At 46.5% G+C, this 25,224-nt stretch overlaps 4 protein-coding genes across 15 annotated transcripts; 2 read left to right on the forward strand and 2 right to left on the reverse strand.

Moving 5' to 3' along the window:
- Positions 1-52: 52 nt before the first annotated feature.
- On the reverse strand, positions 53-12,075 carry rnf40 (ring finger protein 40). The gene is made up of 21 exons (XM_056429355.1): positions 11,987-12,075; positions 11,776-11,854; positions 11,107-11,255; positions 10,813-10,980; positions 10,318-10,570; positions 9,445-9,630; positions 9,135-9,256; positions 8,873-9,019; positions 7,275-7,349; positions 7,024-7,143; positions 6,723-6,902; positions 6,408-6,543; positions 5,493-5,614; positions 5,125-5,378; positions 4,863-4,980; positions 4,624-4,773; positions 2,332-2,541; positions 2,132-2,257; positions 1,541-1,681; positions 1,337-1,438; positions 53-1,081 (listed from the first exon to the last, which is right to left on the reverse strand). Exons 3-21 carry the CDS (start codon positions 11,242-11,244, stop codon positions 905-907), a joined length of 2,925 nt encoding a protein of 974 aa, XP_056285330.1. The 5' UTR covers positions 11,245-11,255; positions 11,776-11,854; positions 11,987-12,075; the 3' UTR covers positions 53-904.
- Positions 12,076-12,143: 68 nt separating this feature from the next.
- phkg2 (phosphorylase kinase, gamma 2 (testis)) lies at positions 12,144-15,726 on the forward strand. 2 transcript variants are annotated; one of them, XM_056429356.1, is made up of 10 exons: positions 12,144-12,226; positions 12,824-12,935; positions 13,006-13,181; positions 13,270-13,324; positions 13,428-13,493; positions 13,844-14,007; positions 14,111-14,201; positions 14,324-14,477; positions 14,600-14,725; positions 14,845-15,726. In XM_056429356.1, exons 2-10 carry the CDS (start codon positions 12,841-12,843, stop codon positions 15,088-15,090), a joined length of 1,173 nt encoding a protein of 390 aa, XP_056285331.1. In that variant the 5' UTR covers positions 12,144-12,226; positions 12,824-12,840; the 3' UTR covers positions 15,091-15,726. The 2 variants fall into 2 exon arrangements, with proteins under 2 accessions (XP_056285331.1, XP_056285332.1); XM_056429357.1 differs by having other exon boundaries at positions 12,152-12,230.
- On the reverse strand, positions 15,587-17,865 carry cfap119 (cilia and flagella associated protein 119). Of its 11 annotated transcripts, none has more exons than XM_056429360.1 (9): positions 17,593-17,864; positions 17,383-17,453; positions 17,213-17,247; positions 16,786-17,099; positions 16,638-16,708; positions 16,424-16,540; positions 16,224-16,302; positions 15,979-16,086; positions 15,587-15,905 (listed from the first exon to the last, which is right to left on the reverse strand). In XM_056429360.1, the coding sequence occupies exons 2-9, from the start codon at positions 17,398-17,400 to the stop codon at positions 15,760-15,762; spliced, it is 888 nt and encodes a 295-aa protein (XP_056285335.1). In that variant the 5' UTR covers positions 17,401-17,453; positions 17,593-17,864; the 3' UTR covers positions 15,587-15,759. The 11 variants fall into 11 exon arrangements, with proteins under 11 accessions (XP_056285335.1, XP_056285339.1, XP_056285338.1 ...); XM_056429364.1 differs by lacking the exon at positions 17,593-17,864 and having other exon boundaries at positions 15,979-16,083; positions 16,786-16,949; positions 17,034-17,099; positions 17,375-17,557; XM_056429363.1 differs by lacking the exon at positions 17,593-17,864 and having other exon boundaries at positions 16,786-16,949; positions 17,034-17,099; positions 17,375-17,555.
- A 984-nt stretch (positions 17,866-18,849) lies between these two features.
- Positions 18,850-23,376, forward strand: si:dkey-220f10.4 (tubby protein homolog). The gene is made up of 11 exons (XM_056430624.1): positions 18,850-19,530; positions 20,355-20,514; positions 20,635-20,886; positions 21,148-21,231; positions 21,317-21,456; positions 21,573-21,734; positions 21,849-21,961; positions 22,331-22,445; positions 22,529-22,627; positions 22,697-22,859; positions 22,939-23,376. The coding sequence occupies exons 1-11, from the start codon at positions 19,489-19,491 to the stop codon at positions 23,070-23,072; spliced, it is 1,464 nt and encodes a 487-aa protein (XP_056286599.1). The 5' UTR covers positions 18,850-19,488; the 3' UTR covers positions 23,073-23,376.
- The last annotated feature ends 1,848 nt before the right edge of the window (positions 23,377-25,224 follow it).

Below are 25,224 nucleotides of genomic sequence, written 5' to 3' on the forward strand. Positions count from 1 at the left end.
CCTTGGTTACTACGGCAACGGCTGTGTGGCATACAAATCACTTAGCACAAAGTCAAAACTACTTCTTTATTTATGACAGGTTATGCATATTCATGAGTAAACAACCACTGCTAATGTATAAACTACCTATCAACCTATTATTTCTGCCAAATCTTGAAGGAATCTTACCAACTTTCCCAAACGCCTGACGACCCTCCAGATCCTCTGAGGAGTCGCTGTGTGTTTCACCGTCTTCTCCCACAAACTAACGCCAACCAGACGCCAGCGATCAGGAGAGACTTCATTGGCTCCACGAGGAACCAGCATGTTGTGAACCAGATGTTTTAGTGCTCGGCCGTCACGGCTGACCTTCAGGAGAGACCTGGAGCCGCTTTCCACTGCAGTGAGTTCATCTAATGAGGCGATGAGCTGCAGATGTTGTGTCAAACTCTACTAGGAACCATGGCAACAGGACACACACGGCTGTATGTGCTGACGTCTCCCCGGCATCGTTACTGCTATAGCTTAACCGAGGAAGTTACACATCTCTGGCTGCTGCGCTTTATATATGAGAAGCATATTTAGTTTGAGCTTCTTTTCATTTGGAGATGTAAAGTTCAGCTTCACGGCCGTTACGACATTCCAGAAAACAAAACAATTCCATGAAACGCTTCATTGAGATCCACGTTTTCAATACATTATAAAAAAAGACAAATATCTTTAAAAAAGGTTTGTTTAAAGAGAGGCTGTGTCAGCTCCACATGTTAGACTACCACGGTGTTTATTAACTATCCACCACACTCATTCAGACGTTGGTCTCCAGCGACGTGGAACAACAAGTCTTTCCAAAGAGATGAACCGGGAGCCCACATCTCCCAGCCTCTTTGAATACATCTCCACTTCCTTTTGTCCCTCCTCTCGTCTCCTAGGCGATGTAGATGCGGTGAAAGTCGTTGGCTCCGAAGGCGCAGTTGCACTTGGGGCACTTCCTCTGCCGGGTGTCGTAGCGCATCTTCAGACACTCGTAACAGAAGACGTGGAAACACTTGGTGAGCACCGTCTCCTTGTCCCGGGTGTTGCAGCAGGGGCAGCGCAGCTTGGCCTGCAGACGGAGGGAAACACGTTTAGGGGCCAGAGGCACGCCGACAACCCGTTACGACATTCATCCACTGTGCATGAAGGACAAGTCGACGCCGGAGGGGGAACAAGAAAGCTTCTGATACCCGAAGCCGGATTATGTCTGGAGGTGGAGATCAGCTTCTGGCCCCTCAGACGAGCCCCAGGACAAACAGAGGAGCTGGAGGCTTTATTTACAGCGGCTCGAGTCGCGCCACCCGGGCCCGAGCGGCGCCCTGACCTTGTACTGGTTGATCTCCTCCTGCAGGATCTCGTCAGCGTCCGAGTACACCTCCACCTTCTTCTGTTTCTCCAGCTTCCGTCTCAGCCTCGACAGGTCTTCCTGAAAAAGGCATCAGGAGAGGGGATGTCGAAACGGGTTCCTGTGATACATTCAGGTGTCCTTCATAAAAACAGAGTTACGGGCGCCGAGAACACCACGTACCTGCGCTCGCTTCAGGTTGTTGCTCTCCCTCTCCCGGGCGGTCCGGTTCTCGGCCACGGAGACCTGGATCTCCTTCAGCTTGGCCTGCGTGTGCTCCAGCTGCACCTTCAGGTCCTCAGCCAGCTGGGCGGCCTCCACCGCCTGCAGGAGGGAGGAACACGCCATCAAAAGAAGAAGTAAAGCCGAATGACATTCCTGAGCTGGAAGTGGTGGCAGCAGCATAATCCAGTCATGGACCAACGTAACGACATATTTGATCCCATTTACTGCGACGGACATTTTCCACAACAGACCACACGTTGTTTTATCCTTATTGTGGCTTCCAGGCAGCCACTGGTACGAGTTAAAGAGACACACACGCACGGCTTTAATTGGCTGCAGCTCGTTAAGACCTCGTTAAGCGGCCCAGCAGCTCTCGGCCGTCAGAGCGTTTCTACGAGAACCTGAACGCTGCCACGCCCCATTATCCAGCCCCTCGCCATGGAGCGCCTGCTGTGTTTAGGGACATCTGGCAGCACTCAAGTCATCCGTTGATGAGCAAACCGTCGAGGCGAGAGCCGACGAGATGCCCGACGCCGTGTTTCTTCACACCTTCCTCTTGTTGAGTTCCAGCACTTGTGTCCGGACCGCCAGCTCTTTCTCCAGAGCGGCGAGCGTGCTCTGGAGGACGCCCTCTTTTTCCTCGAGCGTCTGCACAACCAGCAGCTGGGCGTCGACCTGCAGGGGGACAGCGGCGTCAACACAACGGAGACCTCGGACGTGCCCTTCCGGGTCGAGCGGCCGCAGGTCACCTGGGTTTTGAAGGTGAGGACCTGGTCCGCCAGCTCCTCCTTCTCCTCCTTCAGCAGCTTGTAGATCTGGTTGGATTTGATCCGCTCGCTCATCAGCTTGAAGTTGGCGTCGTCCTTCTCCCGCAGCTGCTGCAGCAAGCGGCTGTTCTGCTCCTGCATGTCCTCGAAGGCCTGGCCCGTGACATCCATCTCGCTGAGCAGGGCTTCCTCCTCCTCAAAGGACAGAGGCGTCGGGGATCAACAACAACGCGAGGCCGGAGCTCCTCCCACTCCAGAGCAAACTACTACACATTACCACTTGTTCCTTCTATGTTCTTCTTTTAAAATCATGTCAATCTCAACTTTTAACTCTACAATTTAGTTATTGCTCTATTATTCTACCATGTACTAATTTGTACATAGTAATACATACAGTGTGATTAGTGTATAATCAGCATTAATCCATAATGGAGTTAGTTGTTAAATTAGATATGACATCATTATACCATGCAACGTCTATCTTTGGTCTTACGACAATCAACGACGTCTAGCAGTGTGAAGCAGACACGTGCCACAGGTTGGACATTTCTGATGGAATGTTATACGATGATATTTTATGATGATGGTCTTATTAGTGAGTCCAGTACTTGACCTTCATGACCTTTCCCTGGCACCCTGCTGAGACACTGAGCAGTACTTTGTCTTTCTGTGAATACTTTTTTTTAATGACTTTTCATTCTATGATTTATTTTGATGACATACTGTATAACATTTTTATTGAGTACTAAACTTTGACTTTTTGTATGGCTTTTTAATTATATTTTGATGACACTAGACTGTGACCTACTCTCTTATAGGACACCTTTTTATGGCATACCATAACTAACTTCTTTTAAGGCTCATTATACAACTTCATGATATTTTAATGACATTTCATGGCATAATTACTTGATTTCATTGGTTGCATCCCGAGGTGCACTCCCTCTGGTTTGTTTGCTCAAGGTTACTTTTCTGCATTTTGTTCTCGCTGCACACGTCCAGGCTGACTGGGCACAGACCAGTTCAACGTTTAGATCCTTAAAGCGGATCAGAACCGCAGAGAGCCCAACGACCAGCACCAGGCTGTGGTCCGCCTTCTGTTCATCACGCTCTGCCAGACCTCCCAGGAGACTTTCAGGTCTCAACATCCGCCTCCTCTGTGCTCGTAAAACGTTAAAGAGCTTAATACAGTCTGAAGTCTTTTACACTCTTCCTGTATTTAGCTTAATTAAAGTCTGAGAGCTAACCGCATTTATTTGAGATGGTCGTTTGCTCTGTCCCAAAGTTCAGGAGCAGAAAGTAGAGCTGAAGAGGCTCTTTAGGCTCGGTGATCATCCTCCATGTGGCACTAAGGTGAACCGTCCCATGAGTATTATGATGATTCCATCTCCGTCACTCAGAGATACCAAACTGAACCACGTCGGACCCGTCAGTCAGCCCCAAGCTTCGCTCTCCCTTATTCCGACTACTAGAGCTCACGTCTAAAATTAAAATTAATATACTAAATAAATTATCTGACGGTGTGGAACATACTTTTGATTCATCAGGGTGCCTCATCACAAAAGATTTGCCACTCCCAACATTATTGCATTTATATATTAATCCTCTTAAAATGTCAACATCACCATTTCAGAGTACCCCACTAGCAGTGGACATTAATTACAAAAGTGACAAAATAAATTATAATAATTCTGGGGTGTCTTGTGAATAATATTTAATAAATTAAAAGCTTTTGAATAAAATAATAATACTGTCAACAAATTTATATAGTCAAGAAATGGACATAGTCAAAACTACAATGTGATTATAGAGGATTCTTGTATTAATAAGGTTATGAGAATTAGTCTGGCACATCATTATACAAGGACGAACCAAACTTATCTTTCTTTTCATCAACACTGTTGCTATGCCGACAGAACGATGGCCAAGAGATTTGAATATAACTGATAGTTCAGACAGAAGTTACGGAAAAGATAAAAAAGCAATCAGCGGGCCAGATTTAAATTCAAGGCTTTCAATTCCTCTTTGTTCTCTCAGGTCAGGAGAACTTGTTTTAGGCTAATGTGATACTCATTGCACGACTCTCCTCCTGAACAGCTCTTTCTATTCACACTGAATGTTTGAATCAATGTTCAGCTGCTCTGCGATTCTTAATACTTTTAAAAGGGTGGAAGGAGTTTGAATTTGATGACGTTTCTGCATCTGAACCCTTTGGTGAAAGCTGTGGCGCGTGGCAGTCGCACGCTGCTGCTCATCGGTTGAAGTTCCCCGTACCTGCTTGGTGGCAGCGAGTTTCTTCTGCAGGTGCTCGATGGTCTCCTCGGCCACTCGGATCTTCCTCAGGGCATCTTCGTCAGCCAGCTTCTTGCTCTCCTTCCTCTCCCTCTCCTCCAGCTCGCGCACTCGCATCCTCAACTCATCCACCTGCGCAGTTTGAGATCGCGGTGATGAGAGGCAAAAAAAAGAAAATGTGCAAAAGTATGACGGAAAGACGAAGACGCCAAAGAACAAACCTCGGCTTTAGATTTGCGTTCGGCGGCCATGAGCTGCACCTTGTCCCTCTGCTCCTTCGGAGCCGACTTGTACATGTCGAGCAGGAGCTTCATCTCCTTCTGGGACTCCTGGGCCTTCCTGGTGGGGCAAGGAGACGGGATGACCATCCCATTAGTGCCGTGAGTTGAGCTCTTACGTTAGTTTACATCTTGCTGGTAAAAAAAGAGCAAACAATACACACATGTATAATATGTATATATATGAGAGGAGAAAGGGATGTACTTGAGCTCCACTCTGAGCATCTTCAGCGTGTCAGAGTCCTTCCTCTTCAGCTCGTCGCTGCGCTGCCTCTCTCTCTCGCGCTCCCGTTGTCGGTCGGTCTCCCTCTCTCTCTCTCTCGCCCGCTGTCTCTCCAGTTCCTTCCTCCTCTCCTCCTCTTCCTCTTGGTCCTCATTCTCCTCTTTCTTCACGTCAATGCGCTCACTCGTCGTCTCCTCTCCGATAAGAACCCATGTGTCGCCACTTTGACAACGCAACTGTGGACCAAGTTAAAAACAATTATACGTTTACTGATGAATAAAGTGTGCGAGGCGTAAAGTAGCTCTCCTCACTTCTTCTGAACGAACACAGCAAACACCAACAACGTCTACCTTATTGATCTCCATCTGCGTTTCCCGCAACTTCCTCTTGTAGCGCTGCACGTCACCTTTCAGCTGCAGGTTGTGGTTCTGCAGGCTGCTGATGAGGTGTCGCATCTCTCTGTTGATTGGTCCTGAGAGTGGAGACACAGGATGAGTGGCGGGTGAACACTGAGCCGTCAGCGCGCGGCTTTTCAAGTCATCCCACATTATCTGGAGCGGTAAAGCATCAGCTCAACCGGATGGGGCCGCATGACATCATGCTCCAAATGCTTCACGTAGAATCCACATACTACGGCAGTACATGCAACACATCCATCTCTAAATACAGGAATGGATTTACTAACACAGGTATGGATTTACTAACACAGGTATGGATTTACTAATACAGGTATGGATTTACTAACACAGGAATGGATTTACTAACACAGGTATGGATTTACTAACACAGGTATGGATTTACTAATACAGGTATGGATTTACTAACACAGGTATGGATTTACTAACACAGGAATGGATTTACTAACACAGGTATGGATTTACTAACACAGGAATGGATTTACTAACACAGGTATGGATTTACTAACACAGGTATGGATTTACTAACACAGGTATGGATTTACTAACACAGGTATGGATTTACTAACACAGGTATGGATTTACTAACACAGGAATGGATTTACTAACACAGGTATGGATTTACTAACACAGGTATGGATTTACTAACACAGGAATGGATTTACTAACACAGGTATGGATTTACTAACACAGGAATGGATTTACTAACACAGGTATGGATTTACTAACACAGGTATGGATTTACTAACACAGGTATGGATTTACTAACACAGGTATGGATTTACTAACACAGGTATGGATTTACTAACACAGGTATGGATTTACTAATACAGCGCACTTCAGATGTACCTGCTTGCTCGTTGGCCGCCAGGTTCTGCTCGAACTCGATGCGCAGCATCTCATACTCTTTGCGCACCTGGGCCAGGGTATCTTCCAGCTGGATGACCTCGGTCCGCAGCTTCTTCTGAAGGGACAGCTCGTCGCTCTAGATGGTGAAACCAGGGAGACATGTTGACATTGTGGCCAAATGGTGGGAATAAGACACGCATCCAGGTTCGGGACCAGCCGCTACAACACAGATGCAGGGAGGAACGTTTATTTGATTTCCTCTAAAGAACAACACTTGTTTTTAATGAAGAGATGACTTTGACATGTTGAACGTACCTCCATGTGCTCAATCTGTCGGAGGTGGGCGTTCTTGGCCGTGAGGAGGAGGGCCCGCGCCTCATCCAGCTGGGTTTTCACCCCAAGGGACTCATTGTACAGCAGCGAGAATTGGGACTGTAGACATTTATACTCTAGAGTCTCCTTCACAACATCTTCTGGAATATTCCGCAAGTCCATCTGAAAACCAGGAGATGGTAGTGAAAGGTGAGCGTTGGGAGTCTGTTACCACACTGACCCAAAGCTATGAATTCTGTTTTACCAATGCTTCTCATCCAACCACCAGAGATTATACATTTACCTTGAGCTTCTCACTCTCCCTCACAGCCTCCTGCAGCTCCACCTGCAGCTTCTCCAACTCGGCCATGCGGTTATTAGCCAACTCCTGGTTGTGCTCTAGCTCTGCATTGAGACTCTCAAACTAGAAAACAAGCAAAGACATCATAGATGGGAGAAATGTGCATGGTAATAAACACCATCTGAGATATGCCAAGACATAAAGATATTACACACATACATGAATGCAAAGGGACCCTTCCTATGAACCCTCACCTTCTCAATGTTGAGTGTAATCTGGCCTCCAGGAAGTCCACCTGAGCTGCCTCCGCTGCTGTATCCAGACTTGAGCTGCAGACAGCGAACACACAGCGCATGTATTACAAATGACAGGAAGACGGTGAAAAACAACACATGTTCTATGACATAGGCAATATTTATATTTTTAAAGAGCAACTAAACCCATAAAACACTTTTGTTTTGCCGAAAACACATTCATTGTGGTTTTTGTAGTGTTGGCAGATTCCGGTCCTAATTTAACATTCAAAGTATTTGAATTCTAGAAATTGTTATAAATAGAAATATGCAGACACTGTCCTCTACTGGTTGAAACCCTGGTTATATAATATCATTTTGCCATTGGTTGATCTGGCGGCAACTTTCATCACCAATCAAACACACAGACACTGTTACACATGACACGGCACAATGTGTGACCACAGAGCTCAGCATCCATGAAACCTGCGAATGAAGGGAAGCAGAAACGATTAGAGTCCCTGCAGCAGTCGTATCGCTGTTGCTCTGGTCCGTTCTGGCCATGGATTCAGTTTGCTATCGAGGAAAGGGTCAATCTATTTAGACAAGCACGTGAATGATGACATAGGAAGATAGAGGGCAGGGTCAATGTGTGTCTAACACCAGTCATTATTTAACCAAAGTTCAGTTTTAAAAAATACAAAAGATTTAATACATTAACTCGTATTTTTTATTTTAGTATACACAATCTTCTCGACACCAATGTAAATATGAAACGCCGTTACCAGGTCTTCAGACGCACGAGTCAATGGACAGTCAGAGCTGGCCGATACTAAGCTACGATTGGCCAGTCTGAGTTCAAGGGGCGGGACTTGGCGAAGGGTCAATTAGAAGTGGGACATTATAAAAATCCCAGCCATGTCAACTCCAGAAAAACATATTTAAGTGTTTACAATGTATGTTGTCACCACAACACACCATTTAAAGCACTCTGAACTATAAACATATCAACAGCTTAAGCCAATTGAAACTAGTGACAATTATAACTGGTAATTAACATTTACATCTGGCTATACGTTTAAAAGTAACATAGACCAAGAACAGCTGTTTTTGACTGTGGCGTGAACGTCTGCTGCATTTAGCCAGCTGCTAAAAGTAGAACGTCAACATTTGTATTATGTATTATCAGATAATCAGTCATCCAGATTTATTCATCTGATTTTATAATGTGCTGAATTTTAAGTGCACAGAAAAAAAAAGAGACAAAGATTGTCTTTGTTCCATAAAGATAAGTTTACGATAAATATATGGAGCAGCGAGTAATAACTTCAGAGCTTCACAATCTGTCCGACAGACGATTTCACTCGCTTCGCTCTTTGACGTCACAACATCCGTTAAAAAGTCGGCCAAACTGAAACCGAAGAATTGCAAAATTAAATGAAATGAAAGCAACTGTAAGGGATTTAGGGTGCGAGGAACCATTGCTCTTTGTTTTGACTTTGTTTAGTTTAGTCAGTGAGGCGTACTGTTTCTAAATCAAGGCACCTTCATCATCCTCATCCTCGCATCGCAGCGTGCAGCTTCTCTGACAGCAGCCTCACAGGAGTGTTCAGACGCACCTGCTCCATGGCTTCTGACAGATGTTTGTTGAGCTTCTGTTCTCTGTTGCGGAGTTTCTCGATGTCCCACTGCAGGTCCTCCACGGTCGTTTCCATCTCGGACACTTTGGTCTCGGAGCCGGTCACCTTGTCCACCAGCTCGTTGTACTGCAACAGGAAGGAGTTTCCTCCCTCAGCAATGCTTCCACACAAGATCTACGTACTCAACCTATTTCTGACACACAACCATGTCACACGCACGCCGAGCCCCAGAGAGCCGTACCTCCATGGACATCTTGTGGTGCCGGCCCTGCAGCAGAGTCGCCAGGTCTCGCAGTCGAGTGTTCTCGTCCAGCAGAGCGTCGTTCACGCCGACGTCGTCCGACTGGCTTTCGTCCTCACGTGCTGCCAATGAGGACCAAGAATGTTTGCAAAAAAATGAAAAACACCAACAACTCAATAATGGCATTTGAAAGAAGCCGTCAATTAGATTAATGTGGGTCATAAAATGCGCTTCAGACGATCCTGTTGTAATTGTACGTCTGCATCAAGGCGGATCAGACGGCGGCTGCACACAGCACATCTCCAGTTACCTCCAGCCTGGACCTGCTGGCACATGTTGTCACTGCGGCTGTGCAGACGATCAAAGACGCACACCAGGCAGGCGATGGCTTCCTTGCTGAACTGCATGCGGTCCTGTAAGTGCAGCGCGAGCTCCTCCTCGTTGCTGTGCTCCAGCGTAGCCAGGAAGCCCTTTGCAGTGTCACTCAGGGGCGCGTCTGAACAGAGGAGAAGTGGTGATCAAATGATCCAAGCTTTAAACATCAACTCAGCGACAACATTGGAAACGGTGTGTGGACTCATTGAAATGTAAGTTATGTTGGAGTTGGCAAAGTTGAAAATGAGCATTTAGCAATTCTCAAATAATATAAAGAATACAGCAACTGACCAGGTGAATACAGAAGGAGGTGAGGAGGGACTGACAAGAGCCTGGAATTCTAAGATTTTTGCAAGAAGAATCTCCCAAAAATAAAAGTGAAGCCAACAGTTGGTCTCTTCACCTCTCTCCTACGTTTCTCTGGTTTTTAAAAATGCTTTCAGAAAATAATGTTCCTGGCCTGTCATTTTTACAAAAACTTTGAGTTAATAAACATCTAATCATCTTTCATTTATACCCATTTGTGCAGTCCAGCTGTGAAATACAATTATTGATTAGATGCCTGTTTACAAGAGCTGCACACAGGCGCCTATGAGCGTCAACAACAGGAGCAACTTAACAGAAAGACGGGTTGAGTTTAATATCAACCGATATTGAACTAAAATGTGAAGACATACACAGATAAACACTTTCATCCATCTATTGATCTTAAATATGGTCAGATAACACGTCATCTGGGCAGATTATAGAATGCAGTCAGTGATGGAGACTTCACAGAGGTCACATGGTCAGGCACAGCGCTGCTTACCTGTTGTGGGGTCCTGTGGCGGCTCTGTGGGGGTCAACACCTCTTCTGGCCCAGCAGGAAGAGGTGGCTGCTTCTGCTCCTGACGCTCCCCCTCACGCTGGCCCTCTGGGGGTGGAGGCCCAGCAGGAGTTGGTGAGGCCAGGTCGACAGCATCTTCCTTCAGCGGCGTGGGTTCAGGGCGGGGGGGCGGGGCTGGCGTCACAGGAGCGTCCGGCTGGATGCGTTTGCGTAGAACGTGAACGTTCTCGTCCAACTGCCAATCAGAAACACAGGGATGAAAAAACCATTGCTTTAAGTATACTTTCCTTACAATGAAACATGGATAGTGCTATTCCAAGAGTCCTGCACTCTATGAGATGTGTGTGTTAGCATTACCGTGGTGCTTCCAGACGGAGAACTCTGCTAATGTACTTATAAATGGTCTGGTTACTTCAAACCATTGGATAAATGATATATATGTTTGGATTAAAACCATGTAATCATGACAGGAGGTACCTTGGACCAGTAGCGGTTGACAATCAGCAGGGTGGTGTCATCAGTGGCTTGTCTCTTCTCCAGCTTCTCAATCTTCTCTCGTAACTCGTCCTCCAGCGTCTGCCGCTGCTCCAAGCGCTCGCACAGCTTCTTGTTCTTGAACTGGAGGACCTTCATGTCCATTTCCTCCTGCTCACAACAAACAGCACGCTGAGGGATGTCCGAGGGCCCGAACGACGCCGGGCCAAACATCCTAGAGATGTCCTGGTGGCAGAGAGCGCACGAGGAAGTGACCTGTGGGCGTGAACAACTCACCGTCGACGAGACGCCAGCGATGCGGATGGGCTCCATGAGGGTGGTGGTGGTCTTCTCCTCCTTCTTGCTCTTCTTCTCAGGTGGGCCCGGGGGGCTGTCCCCTCCTGGGGGACGTTTCCCTCCCCCGGCACCTGACATGTTTCCTTCCCCTGTTAGAAAACAAAAAGGACATATTTACATCTGTACAGCTTTTAGAAACGTCCTCAAATAAATAATGTTGATTAGATCAGTCTGAAAACGGTAAACTCATTCATGTGATGACAGCTAGCCACGGCATTAGCTTGCATTGCAGTCGAAGGGCCACTGGTTGTTACCAGGCTCCGAGTAATGATCAGAGCCCGCGCGCGTCCCCGTGGGCGTCCCCGTTCGCTTATGTTAATCGTTCATGTACAAGCCGCTGCACGAAAAACTACCAACTCGTTTTCATTTGACATCTGTAAAGATCCGCGTTAGTTGGCGAGCTGCTGACGCTAGATATGCTAATGCTAACGTGAACTCTTGCGAGACCTAGCGTCAGTTGGCTAAACGGCGCTTTGTCCAGCGTTGTGATGAATGCTGGTCAACTGCTCTCTCCCCGCGGAGCAAGAGTGGGGTTACGTTTGCTGTGAAAAACCACGAAAAGCAAATAGTTGTTTAAATCGTTTTCTGACCAATATTAACGCTACAAACCTTCACAAGGAGCGGTTGGAAATATAACTCAGTGCATCGGGAGCCTGCAGGATATGACGTCACAGTACTTCCGCCGGGTCTTAAGTTGATCAGAACATATAAACAATGACTATCAGGTTAACTGCATTCACGGGATGATTTAGCTTGTTCAACACATTTTTTATGTTCCTAAAAAATAACTCTGAACATTAATACATATAATGTAACATACTTTAACCTATGACTGCAACTCCCGCTCTGACCTCTTGGGGGCAGTGTTGGTGCGCATCAAGAGGCTCTTTGGAGGAATGTGACTACAACGTCAACAGTGCTCAGTGGCTAAGCTAGCTCACGGTTGTTCACGTCATTGGAGCTAACGTTGGCGCTGCTCGACACAGCGATGTCTTCTCGATAGATCCTCGAGCTGCGAAGGGACTTCAGCTCGGAGCCCAGATCCGCGTCTCCTGCTCTGGTCGGTTGGTGACATGTGATGTCATGTGATGTCATGTGATGTCATCATGAGATCACATGACATCACATGACATGACATAACTAATGTGATGTCATGTAATGTCATGTCATGTGATCTCATGTCATGTAATGTCATGTGATCTCATGTCGTGTAATGTCATGTGATCTCATGTAATGTCATGTCATGTAACGTGAGTCGCTTCCGGTCAGTGAACTCGCTCCCGCAGCGAGGCCACAGCAGCCTGCAGCGGGAGCGAGCGCGATGTGGTGGATTTAACACGCAGTGCGTGTGTGTGTGTGTGCGTGTGCGTGTGTGTGTGTGTGCGTGTGTGTACATGTGTGTGTGTGTGCGTGTGTGTACATGTGTGTGTGTGTGCGTGTGTGTACATGTGTGTGTGTGTGCGTGTGTGTGTGTGCGTGTGTGTGTGCGTATGTGTGTGTGTGTGCGTGTGTGTACATGTGTGTGTGTGCGTGTGCGTGTGCGTGTGTGTGTGTGTTGCAAGTAAGTCCCCTGAACAGAATTAAACTCAAACAAAGCGCTTCCTTCTTGGCTCAGTTCCTCTTCCTGTTAGAAAGTGGCCGTTTGTTGTGATTGTAGGTTCATATTCTGCCATCATGACCAAAGACATCGTTGTTGGAGATGAATTACCAGACTGGGTGGGCGCCAAAGAGTTTTACCAGAAATATGACCCGAAAGAGGTGATCGGCAGGTGAGTCCAGCAACAATAACCCTCCCGTGTTTTCTGTGGGGACGATCCAACCCCCCGCTGTGCCGCTCAGGGGGGTGAGCAGCGTGGTGCGCAGGTGTGTGCACAGACACACGGGGCAAGAGCTGGCAGTGAAGATCATCGAGATCACAGCGGAGAAGATGACCGTTCTGCAGCTGGAGGAGGTGAAGACCTCCACGCTGAAGGAGATCCACGTCCTCAACATGGTGAAGGGACACTCCTCCATCAGTAAGTTGGTCCCTCTGGACATGTGAGTTGTGTGTTCTGGAGGTGAAACAGAGTCACAGCTTGTTTGTGTTCTGTCCATTCCCTTCAGTCACTCTTATTGATTCCTACGAGTCCACCACCTTCATATTTTTGGTGTTTGACCTGTGAGTATTACAACAAATAGCTTTACAATTCCTCCCCTACTATGTGAATGAACAGTCATGAACTCTATGGAGGATGGTCTGAATCTCATGTTTTCATTGACAGCATGAGGCGAGGAGAGCTGTTCGACTACCTCACAGAAAAAGTTACACTGAGTGAGAAGGAAACCAGGTGAGCTCCAGCATGAACACACGACATCGCCAAATGAATCCAGCTGCATTCTGAGTCTTCGTATGGCCGCTGTGAGTCTCTGTTACACAACTGAAGTTGGGCCTTAATAAAAGGTTTATAATTGTGTCTCTGCATGTTTTAGTCTCATAAATGACAAATCATGCATTATATATATAAATGAACATTTTCAAACTTTGACAAAAGCTCAAGGCCCTGTGATGATCACTGACTCTCGTTCACACATTACGTTTCACAGCTCTCAACTCCTTTTTTGAAGGCTGCTCTTGCCTGGAAAACCACATCCATTGAAATAAATAACACATTAAAGTGGTAAAGCTATTGCTCTCCAGGTGTATGGTGCGAGCTCTGCTGGAGGCCGTGCAGTACCTTCACTCCTTCAACATCGTCCACCGGGACTTGAAGCCTGAAAACATTCTCCTCGACGATCACGGACACATCAAACTGTCCGACTTCGGTTTCTCTGTTCAGCTTCAACCTGGAGAAAAGCTTCGAGGTACTGGACTATGAAGCCTGAAAGTCAGTATTCATGATCTGTTTAAATCTGTAAATAATGTGTACAGTCAGAGGCCCTTTAGTTATTATTCTATTCCCATCAGAGCTCTGTGGGACGCCCGGTTACTTGGCTCCTGAAATACTGAAATGTTCGATGGATGAAATGCACATGGGCTACGGCCAGGAGGTCGATCTGTAAGTCTTTGCTTCTGTCAATAACATTTATTCGGGGTAACATTCAAGTTTACCAAGCAGGATACTGGGTGTCCTGCATGTCATTTGTTTGTCTCGCTCACCTGTTTTGATGTGTTGGACAGCTGGGCGTGTGGCGTGATCCTCTTCACCTTACTGGCCGGCTCGCCGCCGTTCTGGCATCGCAAGCAGATGCTGATGCTGAGGATGATCATGGAGGGCCGCTATCAGTTCAGCTCACCAGAGTGGGACGACAGGTCTGACACGGTGAAAGATCTGGTAGGCCGATATTCTGTTGACTGAGCAGAATTTAAAATAATAATGATAATAAAGTTCATAATTGTCTTAATGTCTCCTTGTGTGAGCCATTAAGCATGTGTTCTGTTCTGTGTGTTGCTCAGATATCCCGGCTGCTGGTGGTGGACCCGGCTGGTCGTCTCAGCGCTGAGCAGTCTCTAGCACATCCTTTCTTCAGACAGTACCAGAAGGAGGATGTGCGACTCTTCAGTCCCAGAAAGACATTTAGGGTGAGTCAGTTTGGACGTGGCTTTTAAAAAATGAAAACATCTTTTTGATGGCAGCTGATTTTAAGTTGTACGCCTCAGAGAATGTCCTCCACGTCCCCCTGCTTTCCTTTCCGCCCCAGGTGTTGATCGTGAGCGTGCTGGCCTGTATCAGGATGTACAGCCGCTACCGCCGGGCCCGGCCGCTGACCCGGGAGGTGCTGGCCAGAGATCCTTACTCCCTTCGCGGCGTCCGCAAACTCATCGATGGCTGCGCCTTCCGGATCTACGGCCACTGGGTGAAGAAAGGGGAGCAGCAGAACCGAGCCGCCCTCTTTCAGAACACGGCTAAAATCATGCTGCTGGGCCTGGAGGACTTTGAAACATAAAAAGGTCCACCTCATTCCTGAACCACAAGATGTAAACATGTGCTGTCAGTGTTGTGGGATTACTGTGTCCTCTTAAGATGAGGATTCAAGGCCCGGACGTGTGTGTGCCTGATTGAAGCGCCGCTTATCTTATCTGCCCTCCTGATCCGAGTGTGTGGCTGTTGGAAACTCTTCTTGTCAGGTCATCATGTTTGCAGTAAAGGACACATTGCACCATCATCTGAAGTAACGCATATAAGTACATCATTTGTTTTTATGATATCACGTGCCAGTTATAACTGAGGAGAGGATGTGTTTCTAAGTGGATGTTTAAGCACTGATTAATTATTTAATATTTGAATCTATACACATAATGTTCCACTTTACATCTATTCCAGTGTTACTAATCGGTACTGGAAGACATGTGAAGCATTTCCGTTTTATTGAGTTATTCCTCAATACGAAACCCGCTGAAACCAACTGAAAACTAGTGATGGTATTGAAGCACATTCCAAACTCGGTTCATTCTTTAGTTTAATAACTTTATCAGAAAGTGCCTCTCAGTAATAGTAATTGAACAAATGCAGAATATATATTGATATCATGTATATGAAAAAAGAACGTGTTATTGATCATAAAACTAATGTTTGAGCTTGATTTGTCAGATTCTGTGTGAGCTCTTGTTTGAAATCACTGTTTCTTGGCCCCGGTTCTGTTGGCCTTGTGGGGCGGAGACTCTGCAATGCCTTTCATCCGCTGCTCCAGCTGTCCACACACCAGCGCCATCTGCTCTCGGACTTCTTTCTCAATCAGTGCCTTTAGTTCTGATTTTAAATCTGAAAGTGAGAGAATGAAGCAGTTAGTTGGTTTGCATTTGACTGAAAGTCCTTTCATGATGTGCGATCCTACCGGCTGTGGCGGCCTCTGGGTCTTCGATGGATTCCTCTTGTGTTTGAGGAGAGCTGTCTGTTGTCGCTGCTGCTTCTGTTTCTTTTTCCAACACATTTTCAATGTCTGCTGCAAGAAAAGTACTGAAAGGTCTTAATACATTTGGTCCACGGTGCTCTAAAATATCACGAATGTTCTGTTCTCAATGTACCGCAGCATAACAAACTTAACTTCTCCTAAACGTGCTGCTGCCCTGTAGTTAGTACCTGGATCAGATGAATCCTCCATGGGGGGTTCATCCTGGTCTGGGGTCCCAGAGTAAGTCAGAGATAAATCCAGCTTTACCTGTGAACAAACAATACGTAGGACTCTTTATTCCCTCCACATTTATTTTCACAGGACTCAAGTGAAGTTGAATAATCATTAATGTTAACAGATTGCTTTATAACAAAATTCCAATGCTCACCTGTGGTGTGAAAATATATTTGTATAGTTTGTAGTGTCTCAGGTAGCTGTTATGGATGTACTTTAATATACATGCCACCTCCTCCGAGCTGAAGAGGTTGATACTGAAGGGGGGCCGCTGCAGTGGGAGAACACAGAAGCATCGGAGTAAAACAGCTTCAATGAGAAATCATGGTTTAAATAATAGTTAAAAGACGTTGCATTTCTTTCCAGACCCTGACGGAGTGACAGAGGACTAGATCTGTGCAGTATGTGGAACACTGCTCGATGTTGTTGAGTGGAGTTCCTGCAAAACAAGAGTTCCAAACACATGACGTCATCATCCCGAAACACTGCAGTGATTAATTGTAGGACGTTTGTCACCTATGTTGGCCTCGTGGATGGATCTGAGGATGGACAAGAGAGCCGAGGTTTGTTCCTTTTTAAAGTTGCTCTCTCTGCAAAAACCCACAGTGTGGACATACATCTCCAGCAGGACTCCTCTCCGGGGTTCCGGGAGCTGGACCTCCAGCACGCTGCAGAGAGCGCTGCCGCCGCAGAGAACAGCACGGTGAACATCGTGTCTCATTGTGTTCAAAGAGAAGTGCTTCTGGTCAGAAAGGGACAGCAACCTCTCCAGATCAGGAAGGCACTGCATCTTGTCGATCTCCTCCATGCCATGGTAGCTGACATCTGACCTGAAAACATCCAGGGAAGGGATTCTGGGTGAGACATGATATTTAGTCACGCAAAGAAGAAAGCATCAAACAATCAAAATGAACATAATCTGGATTATAGGCACAGTTCTCACCATAGCATCACTTTAGCTTTCAGGGCATGTGGTACCTACGTAATAAAACACTATCATAAGGCAACATTTAACAGAATAGCTGCATCCAGTGTACACTATAATGAGTAAATACTGAGAGGCCCAACGTGTTACGACATGTGTGCATCAAACTAAACGTGTTACCTTCTTACCTTCCATTCCGGATCCATCTTTCATTTTATTTTGCCGAATAACAAATTGAGCAAAATGCAGAAACTGCCCGCTGAAAGAGATTTGAGAGAATATATTTGATTGTTAAACAACAGATGACACAAACATATTGTCGTTAAAGATTATCTAAGCTATCAAATCATTGTTTTGTTGGTCCTTTTAGCGTGAACAAGTGGTTAACGAAAACGTACTTCAATGAAGTTGAATCATTTCCTGTTTGGCTCCCTCCCGTATCCTAGCAACGTCAAATACGTGTTTCTCCTTCCGGTTTAGCGCGTCGGACAGAATAACGGAAACCAGACATTAATAATGTACGATAAACAAGTGATATTCCAATAACATATTAATAATAGTTAATACATACGTACTGAACCAACACTATATTATAAACACATACGATACCAACAATATATTAATAATATATTAGAAACACGTACTATATCAACAATATATACAACATATATTAGTAACACGTACTATACCAATAATATATCAATAATATATTATAAACACGTACTATACCAACAATATATACAAAATATATTATTAACACTTACTATACCAACAATATATAAAATATATATTATTAACACGTACTATACCAACAATATATACAACATATATTATTAACACGTACTATACCAACAATATATACAAAATATATTATTAACACGTACTATACCAACAATATATACAAAATATATTAACACGTACTATACCAACAATATATACAAAATCTATTATTAACACGTACTATACCAACAATATATACAAAATATATTATTAACACGTACTATACCAACAATATATACAAAATATATTATTAACACGTACTATACCAACCAGTGGCGTCCCTAGGCTAAAAAACACCCGGGGCTAAAGCCCCGGATGTTTTTTAATTAGCCCCGAATGTTAATTTCAAAAAGAAAAGAAAAAAGATTTGGCACACAAGTGGTTAACACTTCCAGGTCGCACGTGACGTCATTCACCCAAAGCAGCGGAGTCAGACTGGCAGCAGGCGCACGTAACAGCAGCTGCTGTCTGAGAGTGTTTCTATACACATTTCGCTGCTTCACTCTTCTGGGCTAAGTCCAGCGCCGCCGCCGTGGGTCACTTTCCTATCTAAGCTGCATTGGCTAAGCCCCAGATGTATCCAAATCCTAGAGACGCCCCTGATACCAACAATATATTAATAATATATTATTAACACGTCCTATACCAACAATATATTAATAATGTATACATACTATACCACAGCTATTACAACCTTACTTTACTGTATTTACTGTGCGTGTTTGGCTGAGTAAATTATGTAAGCACATAAAATACATATGCAAATATGTATTACGCTACCATCATAACCCGTAAGAGACATAATGCAACGACAATGTGCTCAATCTGTCTCTCAGATGAACTTAATAAAGTTATTATGATTTATACAATAATAAAGACACGAACATGCACCTTCTGATTCAATACACTGAGTTTATTTTGTATTTCTTTTCTATTTAAATCACGGCTCTTCATCGCTGCTGCGTGGCAGCCTTATCCATGGCAACGAGATGGCCTCGGCGTCGCTCGTGCACCGTGGGATCTCGGTTGTGTTTTCCGGGACGTCTGAGATGACTCCCCCGGCCTGCGGGTGCTGTGCGGCGACCACGCCGAGGCCCGTGGGGGGGAGACCCTGAAGGGCAACTCGTGGTTCCTGCTGCGGCCTCCGCGGTGAGTCCCCCGGTAAGTGACGCGGCCTCCGCGGTGAGTCCCCCGGTAAGTGACGCGGCCGGCCGGTGAGTCCCCCGGTAAGTGCCGCGGGGTGGCCGGTCGTCTCCCCGCTCCTGTCTCCTCTGCAGCCTGCTCCGCTCCACACGGACCACTAAGAACTTGATCCCCTCTAATCCACTCATCAGGCTGTCGGCTGCGACGCAGTCAGGCGCGCGCGCACATTTAATTCGCTCTTTTATTTTGGAAACTGAACCGATTTCTTGCCTCGAACATTGATCGAACATTGATCGAACATTGATCGAACATCGCGTGGAAGGTTCCTGAATGATCTCCTGACTAAAGAGCTGTGAGTCTTCCACGCAGACATGGAGGAGCCCGGTCTCCGACAGCAGAAGCTCGACAACCAGGTAAACAACAAGGGTTAAGTGTTGCTGCATCTACACATTAGACTGGACACATATGTTTTGGTGTATTTCAAACTATAGTAAAACAACAATGGACTTCAACTAACTGACAATACGCCGACATATTACTAAAGCTGGCAGAGGAGATTTGTATCTGGGTTCCTTTATCAACAATATAAAGGGTACATATATTGATCAGACAGGTGAGGAACACCTCCGTGTTCTTTGTCGGCTCGTTGTGGCCGTGGCGAGCGCTGAGGCAGCGTTGAAAGCCTTCTGGAGCCTTGAGGTCATGGTCCCTGTGCCAGAACCACCTGCTGAGCTCTAAGACACAGGATGATGGCTCCCAGAGAGCAGAACACCAGCAGACAGGACCATGAGACTCATGATACCAGATAGAGCGGAACCGCAACAAACTGACCCAGAATCAGCAGATTCATCTCACTATCTAGAGTTGTTTTCTAATTGTCTTACAATATAAGTCCTGTCTTTATATTAGGATATGTAATAATATGAGCAAAGCACCTGTCGCCTGACGTTCCTGTTTCTGCTGTTTGCATCAGGAATGTGAACAGCAGAACACTGAGAGCAGCTGAGATCAGATGGGCAGCATGTCAGCATCAAGAATGGACTTCTGTGAAACATGAACCTCATAATACACCGGAGTGTTAGGGTCCGTTAACCTGGTCCCAATCGAACGCCATCACCTACATTATTAACACCAACAACAACAACAACATGCCACGAGGCACTAGTGCCTCCAGTTGGAGCCACATGAACTTTGAGTTGACACTTCATTCTAAACCTAATCCTCGATTGTCTCCCAGCGAACCCTTCTGATGAAGAAGCAGCAGAAGAAGAGGCACGACTCCCAGATGGTGGTAGCCAATCGGGATGCTCGGCACACGAGTCGGAGGCCCAGAGCCGTCCGCTGCGACGAGACGCCGCTGCTGAGCGCCGCCTCGCCCAGCGGCGGCTCGCTGGCCGGTGGGTCGAGGGTCAGGCTTCATTCTGCGGACAAACAGAGGAACTCTAATGCCAATATACAGTGAAATGAAATAAAGTGTCTTAAATGATATTAAATACTTTTGTTCTTCTTTCCTGCAGATCAAGTTGAACATGCCCACGACAACCCGCTGGACGAGATCACTGCGGGAGGACGGGACGCGGCAGCAAGCCGGACGGCGGAGGAGACGCCTTCCGAGAGCCACGTCACCGCCAAGACAATGGACCTAGAGAGAGACCAAGAGGAAGAGGAGGAGAGGGAGGAGGAGGAGGAGGAAGAGGAGGAGGAGGAGGAAGAGAGGGCGGAGGGGGAGAGGGCGAAGAAGAAAGAAGGGAAAAAAGAAAAAGCCAGACGTAAGAATATTTTATTCTCATGTGATGTCTTCATGTTTATCTATGCAGACATGTGTGTGTGTGTGTGTCTGTGTGTGTGTGTGTGTGTCTGTGTGTGTGTGTGTGTCTGTGTGTGTGTGTGTGTGTGTGTCTGTGTGTGTGTCTGTGTGTGTGTGTGTCTGTGTGTGTGTGTATGTGTGTGTGTGTGTCTGTGTGTGTGTGTGTGTGTCTGTGTGTGTGTGTCTGTGTGTGTGTCTGTGTGTGTGTGTGTGTGGCACACAGAGAAGAATAGCTGTGATGAAGGTGAAGAGGAGGCCGAGAGGCCCGTCCTTCAATCGCTGAAGAAGAAAACACAGCTGGACACATGTGAGTCCCGATCTGGTGCATCGTCTCCTCAACAACACTGTTCAGCCGTTGTCAGGGAAACGTGTGTGTGTGTGTTGGGGAACAGCCAGGTGCCAAATAAGTGAAGAGAGCAAAGACGATGAACCCCGAGGAAAGGTGAAGAAGGAAAAGAAGGCAAAGAGAGCGGAGAACACGACGCAGAGTCTCGCTTCCCTCAACTCCAGCTGCAGCTCGTCTCATGAGAGAGTGAGGCATGACAAGGAACCGATGTTTATGGGCAGAAGCAAACGAGCTTATGAACTGTGCATCTTATTGAGAGTTTATATCAAAGCTCCGCAGTGACGTCGGTCCCTCTCCTTCAGTCGACCTCTCCGATGTCGGTGGAGGATCTGGAGGTGTTCGCCCTGCGCCCGGCTCCCAGAGACGTGACGCTCCAGTGTCGGATCACCAGGGACCGGAGAGGCGTGGAGAAGGGCATCTACCCGACGTACTACCTCCACATGGAGAGGGAGGACGGCCAGAGGGTGGGCGCCATGTCCGCCCAACGTCATGCACATCCATCCTCGGCTCCATCCTGTTTTCTTGAACCGTAATATTTCGATCAAAGTGCTCTTCGTGATCTGATCTGATTTCTCAAGGTGTTCCTGATGGCCGGCAGGAAAAGGAAGAAGTGCAAAACATCCAACTACCTCATCTCCACTGATCCGACGGACCTGTCCAGAGAGACGCGCTGCTACGTCGGGAAACTAAGGTCCAATCATTTGAATTCTACTTCAAGAACTTAAATACAAATAATGTGTTTCTCTGATTTACTTTAGAGTGAATTCTCTGATTTTGGGATCATGAAACCCTTTTATCAAAGTGGTGCTGAAAGCTGCGCCTGAAGTACTCAAGCGGGCTCGATGCAGCAGGAACAACCTGCAATGGGATGGAGCCGCCGGCGATCACATGTGACACCTGGGTTCTGCTCTGTCCAGTCATGAGGCCACCAAAAAGTCTCCTGAGGGATTTCTTTAATCTGTGTGAATTCAATATGTCTCCCTTTTTGTGAGCATTTTTTGAGTTTGTGTAACACCTCCGAGACGATGACAGATCATCTGATCACACGCTCTGGTTTCAGGTCCAATGTTCTGGGCACAAAGTTCACCGTCTATGATGGAGGTGAGAACCCCGAGAAGAAGCCCTTCATCAAAGAGTGTGAGTCAGTGCGGCGAGAGCTGGCGGCCATTTGTTACGTGAGTTCAAACTGGACCTCAACACGCCGACCCCCCGGACGAAGCTCACGCAGAGATGACCGTCCTGAACCCGTCTGTTCCAGGAGACCAATGTGCTGGGATTCAAGGGTCCTCGCAAGATGACCGTGGTCATCCCCGGCATGTTGGAGGACGACCGGCGGGTCTCCATCCGCCCCCAACGCGTACGGAGGAAGCACCTGATCCTCTGAGGAGGGAAACAGAGGAGCAACTGGAATGTTTCTGCTCCCCAGGAGCCGGAGACTCTGCTGGCCGACAGCAACACGGAGCGGCTGGTCACCCTGAGGAACAAGAGCCCGAGCTGGAACGAGCAGACGCAGTCCTACGTGCTGAACTTCCACGGCCGCGTCACCCAGGCCTCCGTCAAGAACTTCCAGATCATCCACCCTGACAACGGTGAGCCGGGACTCCTCCCCCATCGCGGCCGCCTCGACGTCGTTCCTGACTTCTGTCTCCCCCCCCCCCTCTCTTCCAGAGGATTACATCGTGATGCAGTTTGGGCGAGTAGCGGAAGACGTCTTCTCCATGGACTACAGCTTCCCCTTGTGCGCCCTGCAAGCGTTCGCCATCACGCTGTCCTCGTTCGACGGTAAACTGGCCTGTGAGTGAACAAGGTGGGGACGACGGGGGAACAGGTCAGAGGAGCGGCTCCCCGTCCTGCTGCTCGGGGTCGCTCTGCATCCGGAGCACCGCAGCACTGAATCACGACCAGACGGAGCCCTCAGAGGGGACTTGTGTTAGAGCTCCAGTCTCGTTTCACAGGGAAAAGAAAGGACAGTTTCTTTTTATATTTATATTTATTTATATATATTTATATGACAGGTAAAGGACTCCTGTAATTACAATATTAAGGAAAACTGTGTAAATACTACCGGGAAGTATTAAATGATTACAATAAAAGATTTCACAAGTCTATGTTTTATTTTATTTTATATTTATATACATTTTTTAATTCTTTAAATAGAAAATGTCTATGATTTTGAAGACTTTTTCTCCAACGCCTGAACAACTTTGAGCCGCCGTCCTCGTCCTCTCAGATCTTCATTCTGATTACCTGTTATTTATTTAAAAGTTGCATGTGTAACAGTTTTCTGTAATCTTTTGAGTCTTTATCGCAAAGAAGGAAGCCTTCTTATCACAATATACAAAACCTGAGAAAAAAAACACTTCTATCAGATGCGGCCATATCAGCGTTTCTGCTCTTGCATAATCTAAAATATTCACATCTCACAACTTTTCTTCTGCTGATCTCAAGCACAAGTTCACACTGCTTCGCACGCGGAGGACAGAAAGCCATCTGGAGTTCAACGAGTAAAGATAGGCCTCCCTGATGCTCTGTGGTGAGGAGGAGGATCAGAAGTCTGCAGATATTTTCAAGAGCAGAAACCCAAATGAAACTGTAAGCTCTGGTGTCACATGGCCGTGGCCGTCTGTGAGGTCACACGCTGAGTTTAGATGCTCTCTGAAACAACGTCTGTCTATATATGAATGTCTATAAAGATGAGTGAATATGTCTACATATACAAATATATATACGAGTATCTTTTATCACCACAACACAACCACCAGCCACGTGATCTCCGGTCGCCGCTCGACAAATTGCAAAACACTCTTTTCAGTGGCACAATAATTCATATTCCAATATCAGGTAAAGCTCCATTTGAAAAAGAAACACCAATGGTCCCCAAAGTTATGCCATAATGTTTTTTGATCAACCAGGTTACATAAAATCATGAAAGTGTTCACCAGAGCAACACAGCGGCGTGTTCCTCGGCGCCCAGAGCAACGGCTCCGTTCAGCCTCCAGTCCGTTGACCCCAGAGCCCCGTCAGGCCGCTGGCCGCATGGAGCGCATGAGAGGGACATCCCGCCTCTCAGGGCTCAAAACTATTTATTATTTATTTTCAAAAAGCTTGGGTTTGGACGACAGTCGAATATAACTGCTAGAAAGAAATGTAGTTGATGTTTGATATGAACCAAACGTCAAATAAATGTCTTCTCCACAACAAGGTCCATAGAAGAGGGTTCATGTCATGGTCTCACTTCATGTGAAGGAGGTTCTTTTTAAATGTGTGTGATTTAAGGAATTACATCTTTACATTTATATTTACGACAGCTCGGTACCATTTGTTTCACCATTTCTTGTTTGAAGAGCTTAAGAGAGGATTTAATAGAAATGAGAGGATTTAATAGTAATGAGAGGATTTAATATGAACTTGTTGTGTAACAACATGGTTCACATTGCGTGCTCCTTCCACCGGTTACCATCAGTGAGGAGATATGAAGACACTGAAAGAATAAACCCAACAGAACATTTACAAACTCAGAGTTTTGTATTTAAAGAAATTAAGATCTTTCTGAGAATGCAAAAAAATATAAAATACGCTTGTTAAACCGAATGTACGCAGTCGTCAGCGTGGCGCATCAGAGGCGTGTGGAGAGAGAACCAACCCGCTCTGTCAGAGGAGCTCCTCCTCTCCCCCAGAGACATGTGAGTGATGAGTCTCACTCTTCACCTCAGTCTTCATCGACGCGAAGACCTCTCGGGCCGAAGGTCGTCGGGGTCGTCTGGTGGGATGGATCGCCGCTCTCCCCCGAGGCTCGCGCTGCCGTCGGTGCTCCTGCTCCTCTCCGTCCTCATCATCCGTCTCCATGGAGACCACATCACAGGTCTGCTTTCCTCTGATAACAGAATCATGAGATCAGCCTGATGGCTTTGTAAACGTTCATTTGGGCTATGCTTGGGGAAGAAAAAACCCAAT

This window comes from Pseudoliparis swirei, chromosome 13, assembly GCF_029220125.1.
Source record: "Pseudoliparis swirei isolate HS2019 ecotype Mariana Trench chromosome 13, NWPU_hadal_v1, whole genome shotgun sequence".
NCBI lineage: Eukaryota > Metazoa > Chordata > Actinopteri > Perciformes > Liparidae > Pseudoliparis > Pseudoliparis swirei.

What these genes read in the sequence shown, in the direction of transcription:
- rnf40 (XM_056429355.1), bottom strand. Translation starts at nt 11,244, where the DNA reads ATGTCAGGTGCCGGGGGAGGGAAACGTCCCCCAGGAGGGGACAGCCCC. An exon ending in TCGCTGGCGTCTCGTCGACG is followed by an intron (nt 10,981 to 11,106) that starts GTGAGTTGTTCA and finishes TGTTGTGAGCAG; the next exon opens with GAGGAAATGGACATGAAGGT. An exon ending in TCCTCACCTTCAAAACCCAG is followed by an intron (nt 2,258 to 2,331) that starts GTGACCTGCGGC and finishes GTCCCCCTGCAG; the next exon opens with GTCGACGCCCAGCTGCTGGT.
- phkg2 (XM_056429356.1), top strand. Translation starts at nt 12,841, where the DNA reads ATGACCAAAGACATCGTTGTTGGAGATGAATTACCAGACTGGGTGGGC. An exon ending in GAAGGGACACTCCTCCATCA is followed by an intron (nt 13,182 to 13,269) that starts GTAAGTTGGTCC and finishes CATTCCCTTCAG; the next exon opens with TCACTCTTATTGATTCCTAC. An exon ending in CTGAGTGAGAAGGAAACCAG is followed by an intron (nt 13,494 to 13,843) that starts GTGAGCTCCAGC and finishes ATTGCTCTCCAG; the next exon opens with GTGTATGGTGCGAGCTCTGC.
- cfap119 (XM_056429358.1), bottom strand. Translation starts at nt 17,407, where the DNA reads ATGAAAGATGGATCCGGAATGGAAGGTAAGAAG. An exon ending in CATCCACGAGGCCAACATAG is followed by an intron (nt 16,709 to 16,785) that starts GTGACAAACGTC and finishes CTTGTTTTGCAG; the next exon opens with GAACTCCACTCAACAACATC. An exon ending in CCCAGAGGCCGCCACAGCCG is followed by an intron (nt 15,906 to 15,978) that starts GTAGGATCGCAC and finishes TCTCACTTTCAG; the next exon opens with ATTTAAAATCAGAACTAAAG.
- si:dkey-220f10.4 (XM_056430624.1), top strand. Translation starts at nt 19,489, where the DNA reads ATGGAGGAGCCCGGTCTCCGACAGCAGAAGCTCGACAACCAG. An exon ending in GCAGCTCGTCTCATGAGAGA is followed by an intron (nt 21,457 to 21,572) that starts GTGAGGCATGAC and finishes CCTCTCCTTCAG; the next exon opens with TCGACCTCTCCGATGTCGGT. An exon ending in GATCATCCACCCTGACAACG is followed by an intron (nt 22,860 to 22,938) that starts GTGAGCCGGGAC and finishes CCTCTCTTCCAG; the next exon opens with AGGATTACATCGTGATGCAG.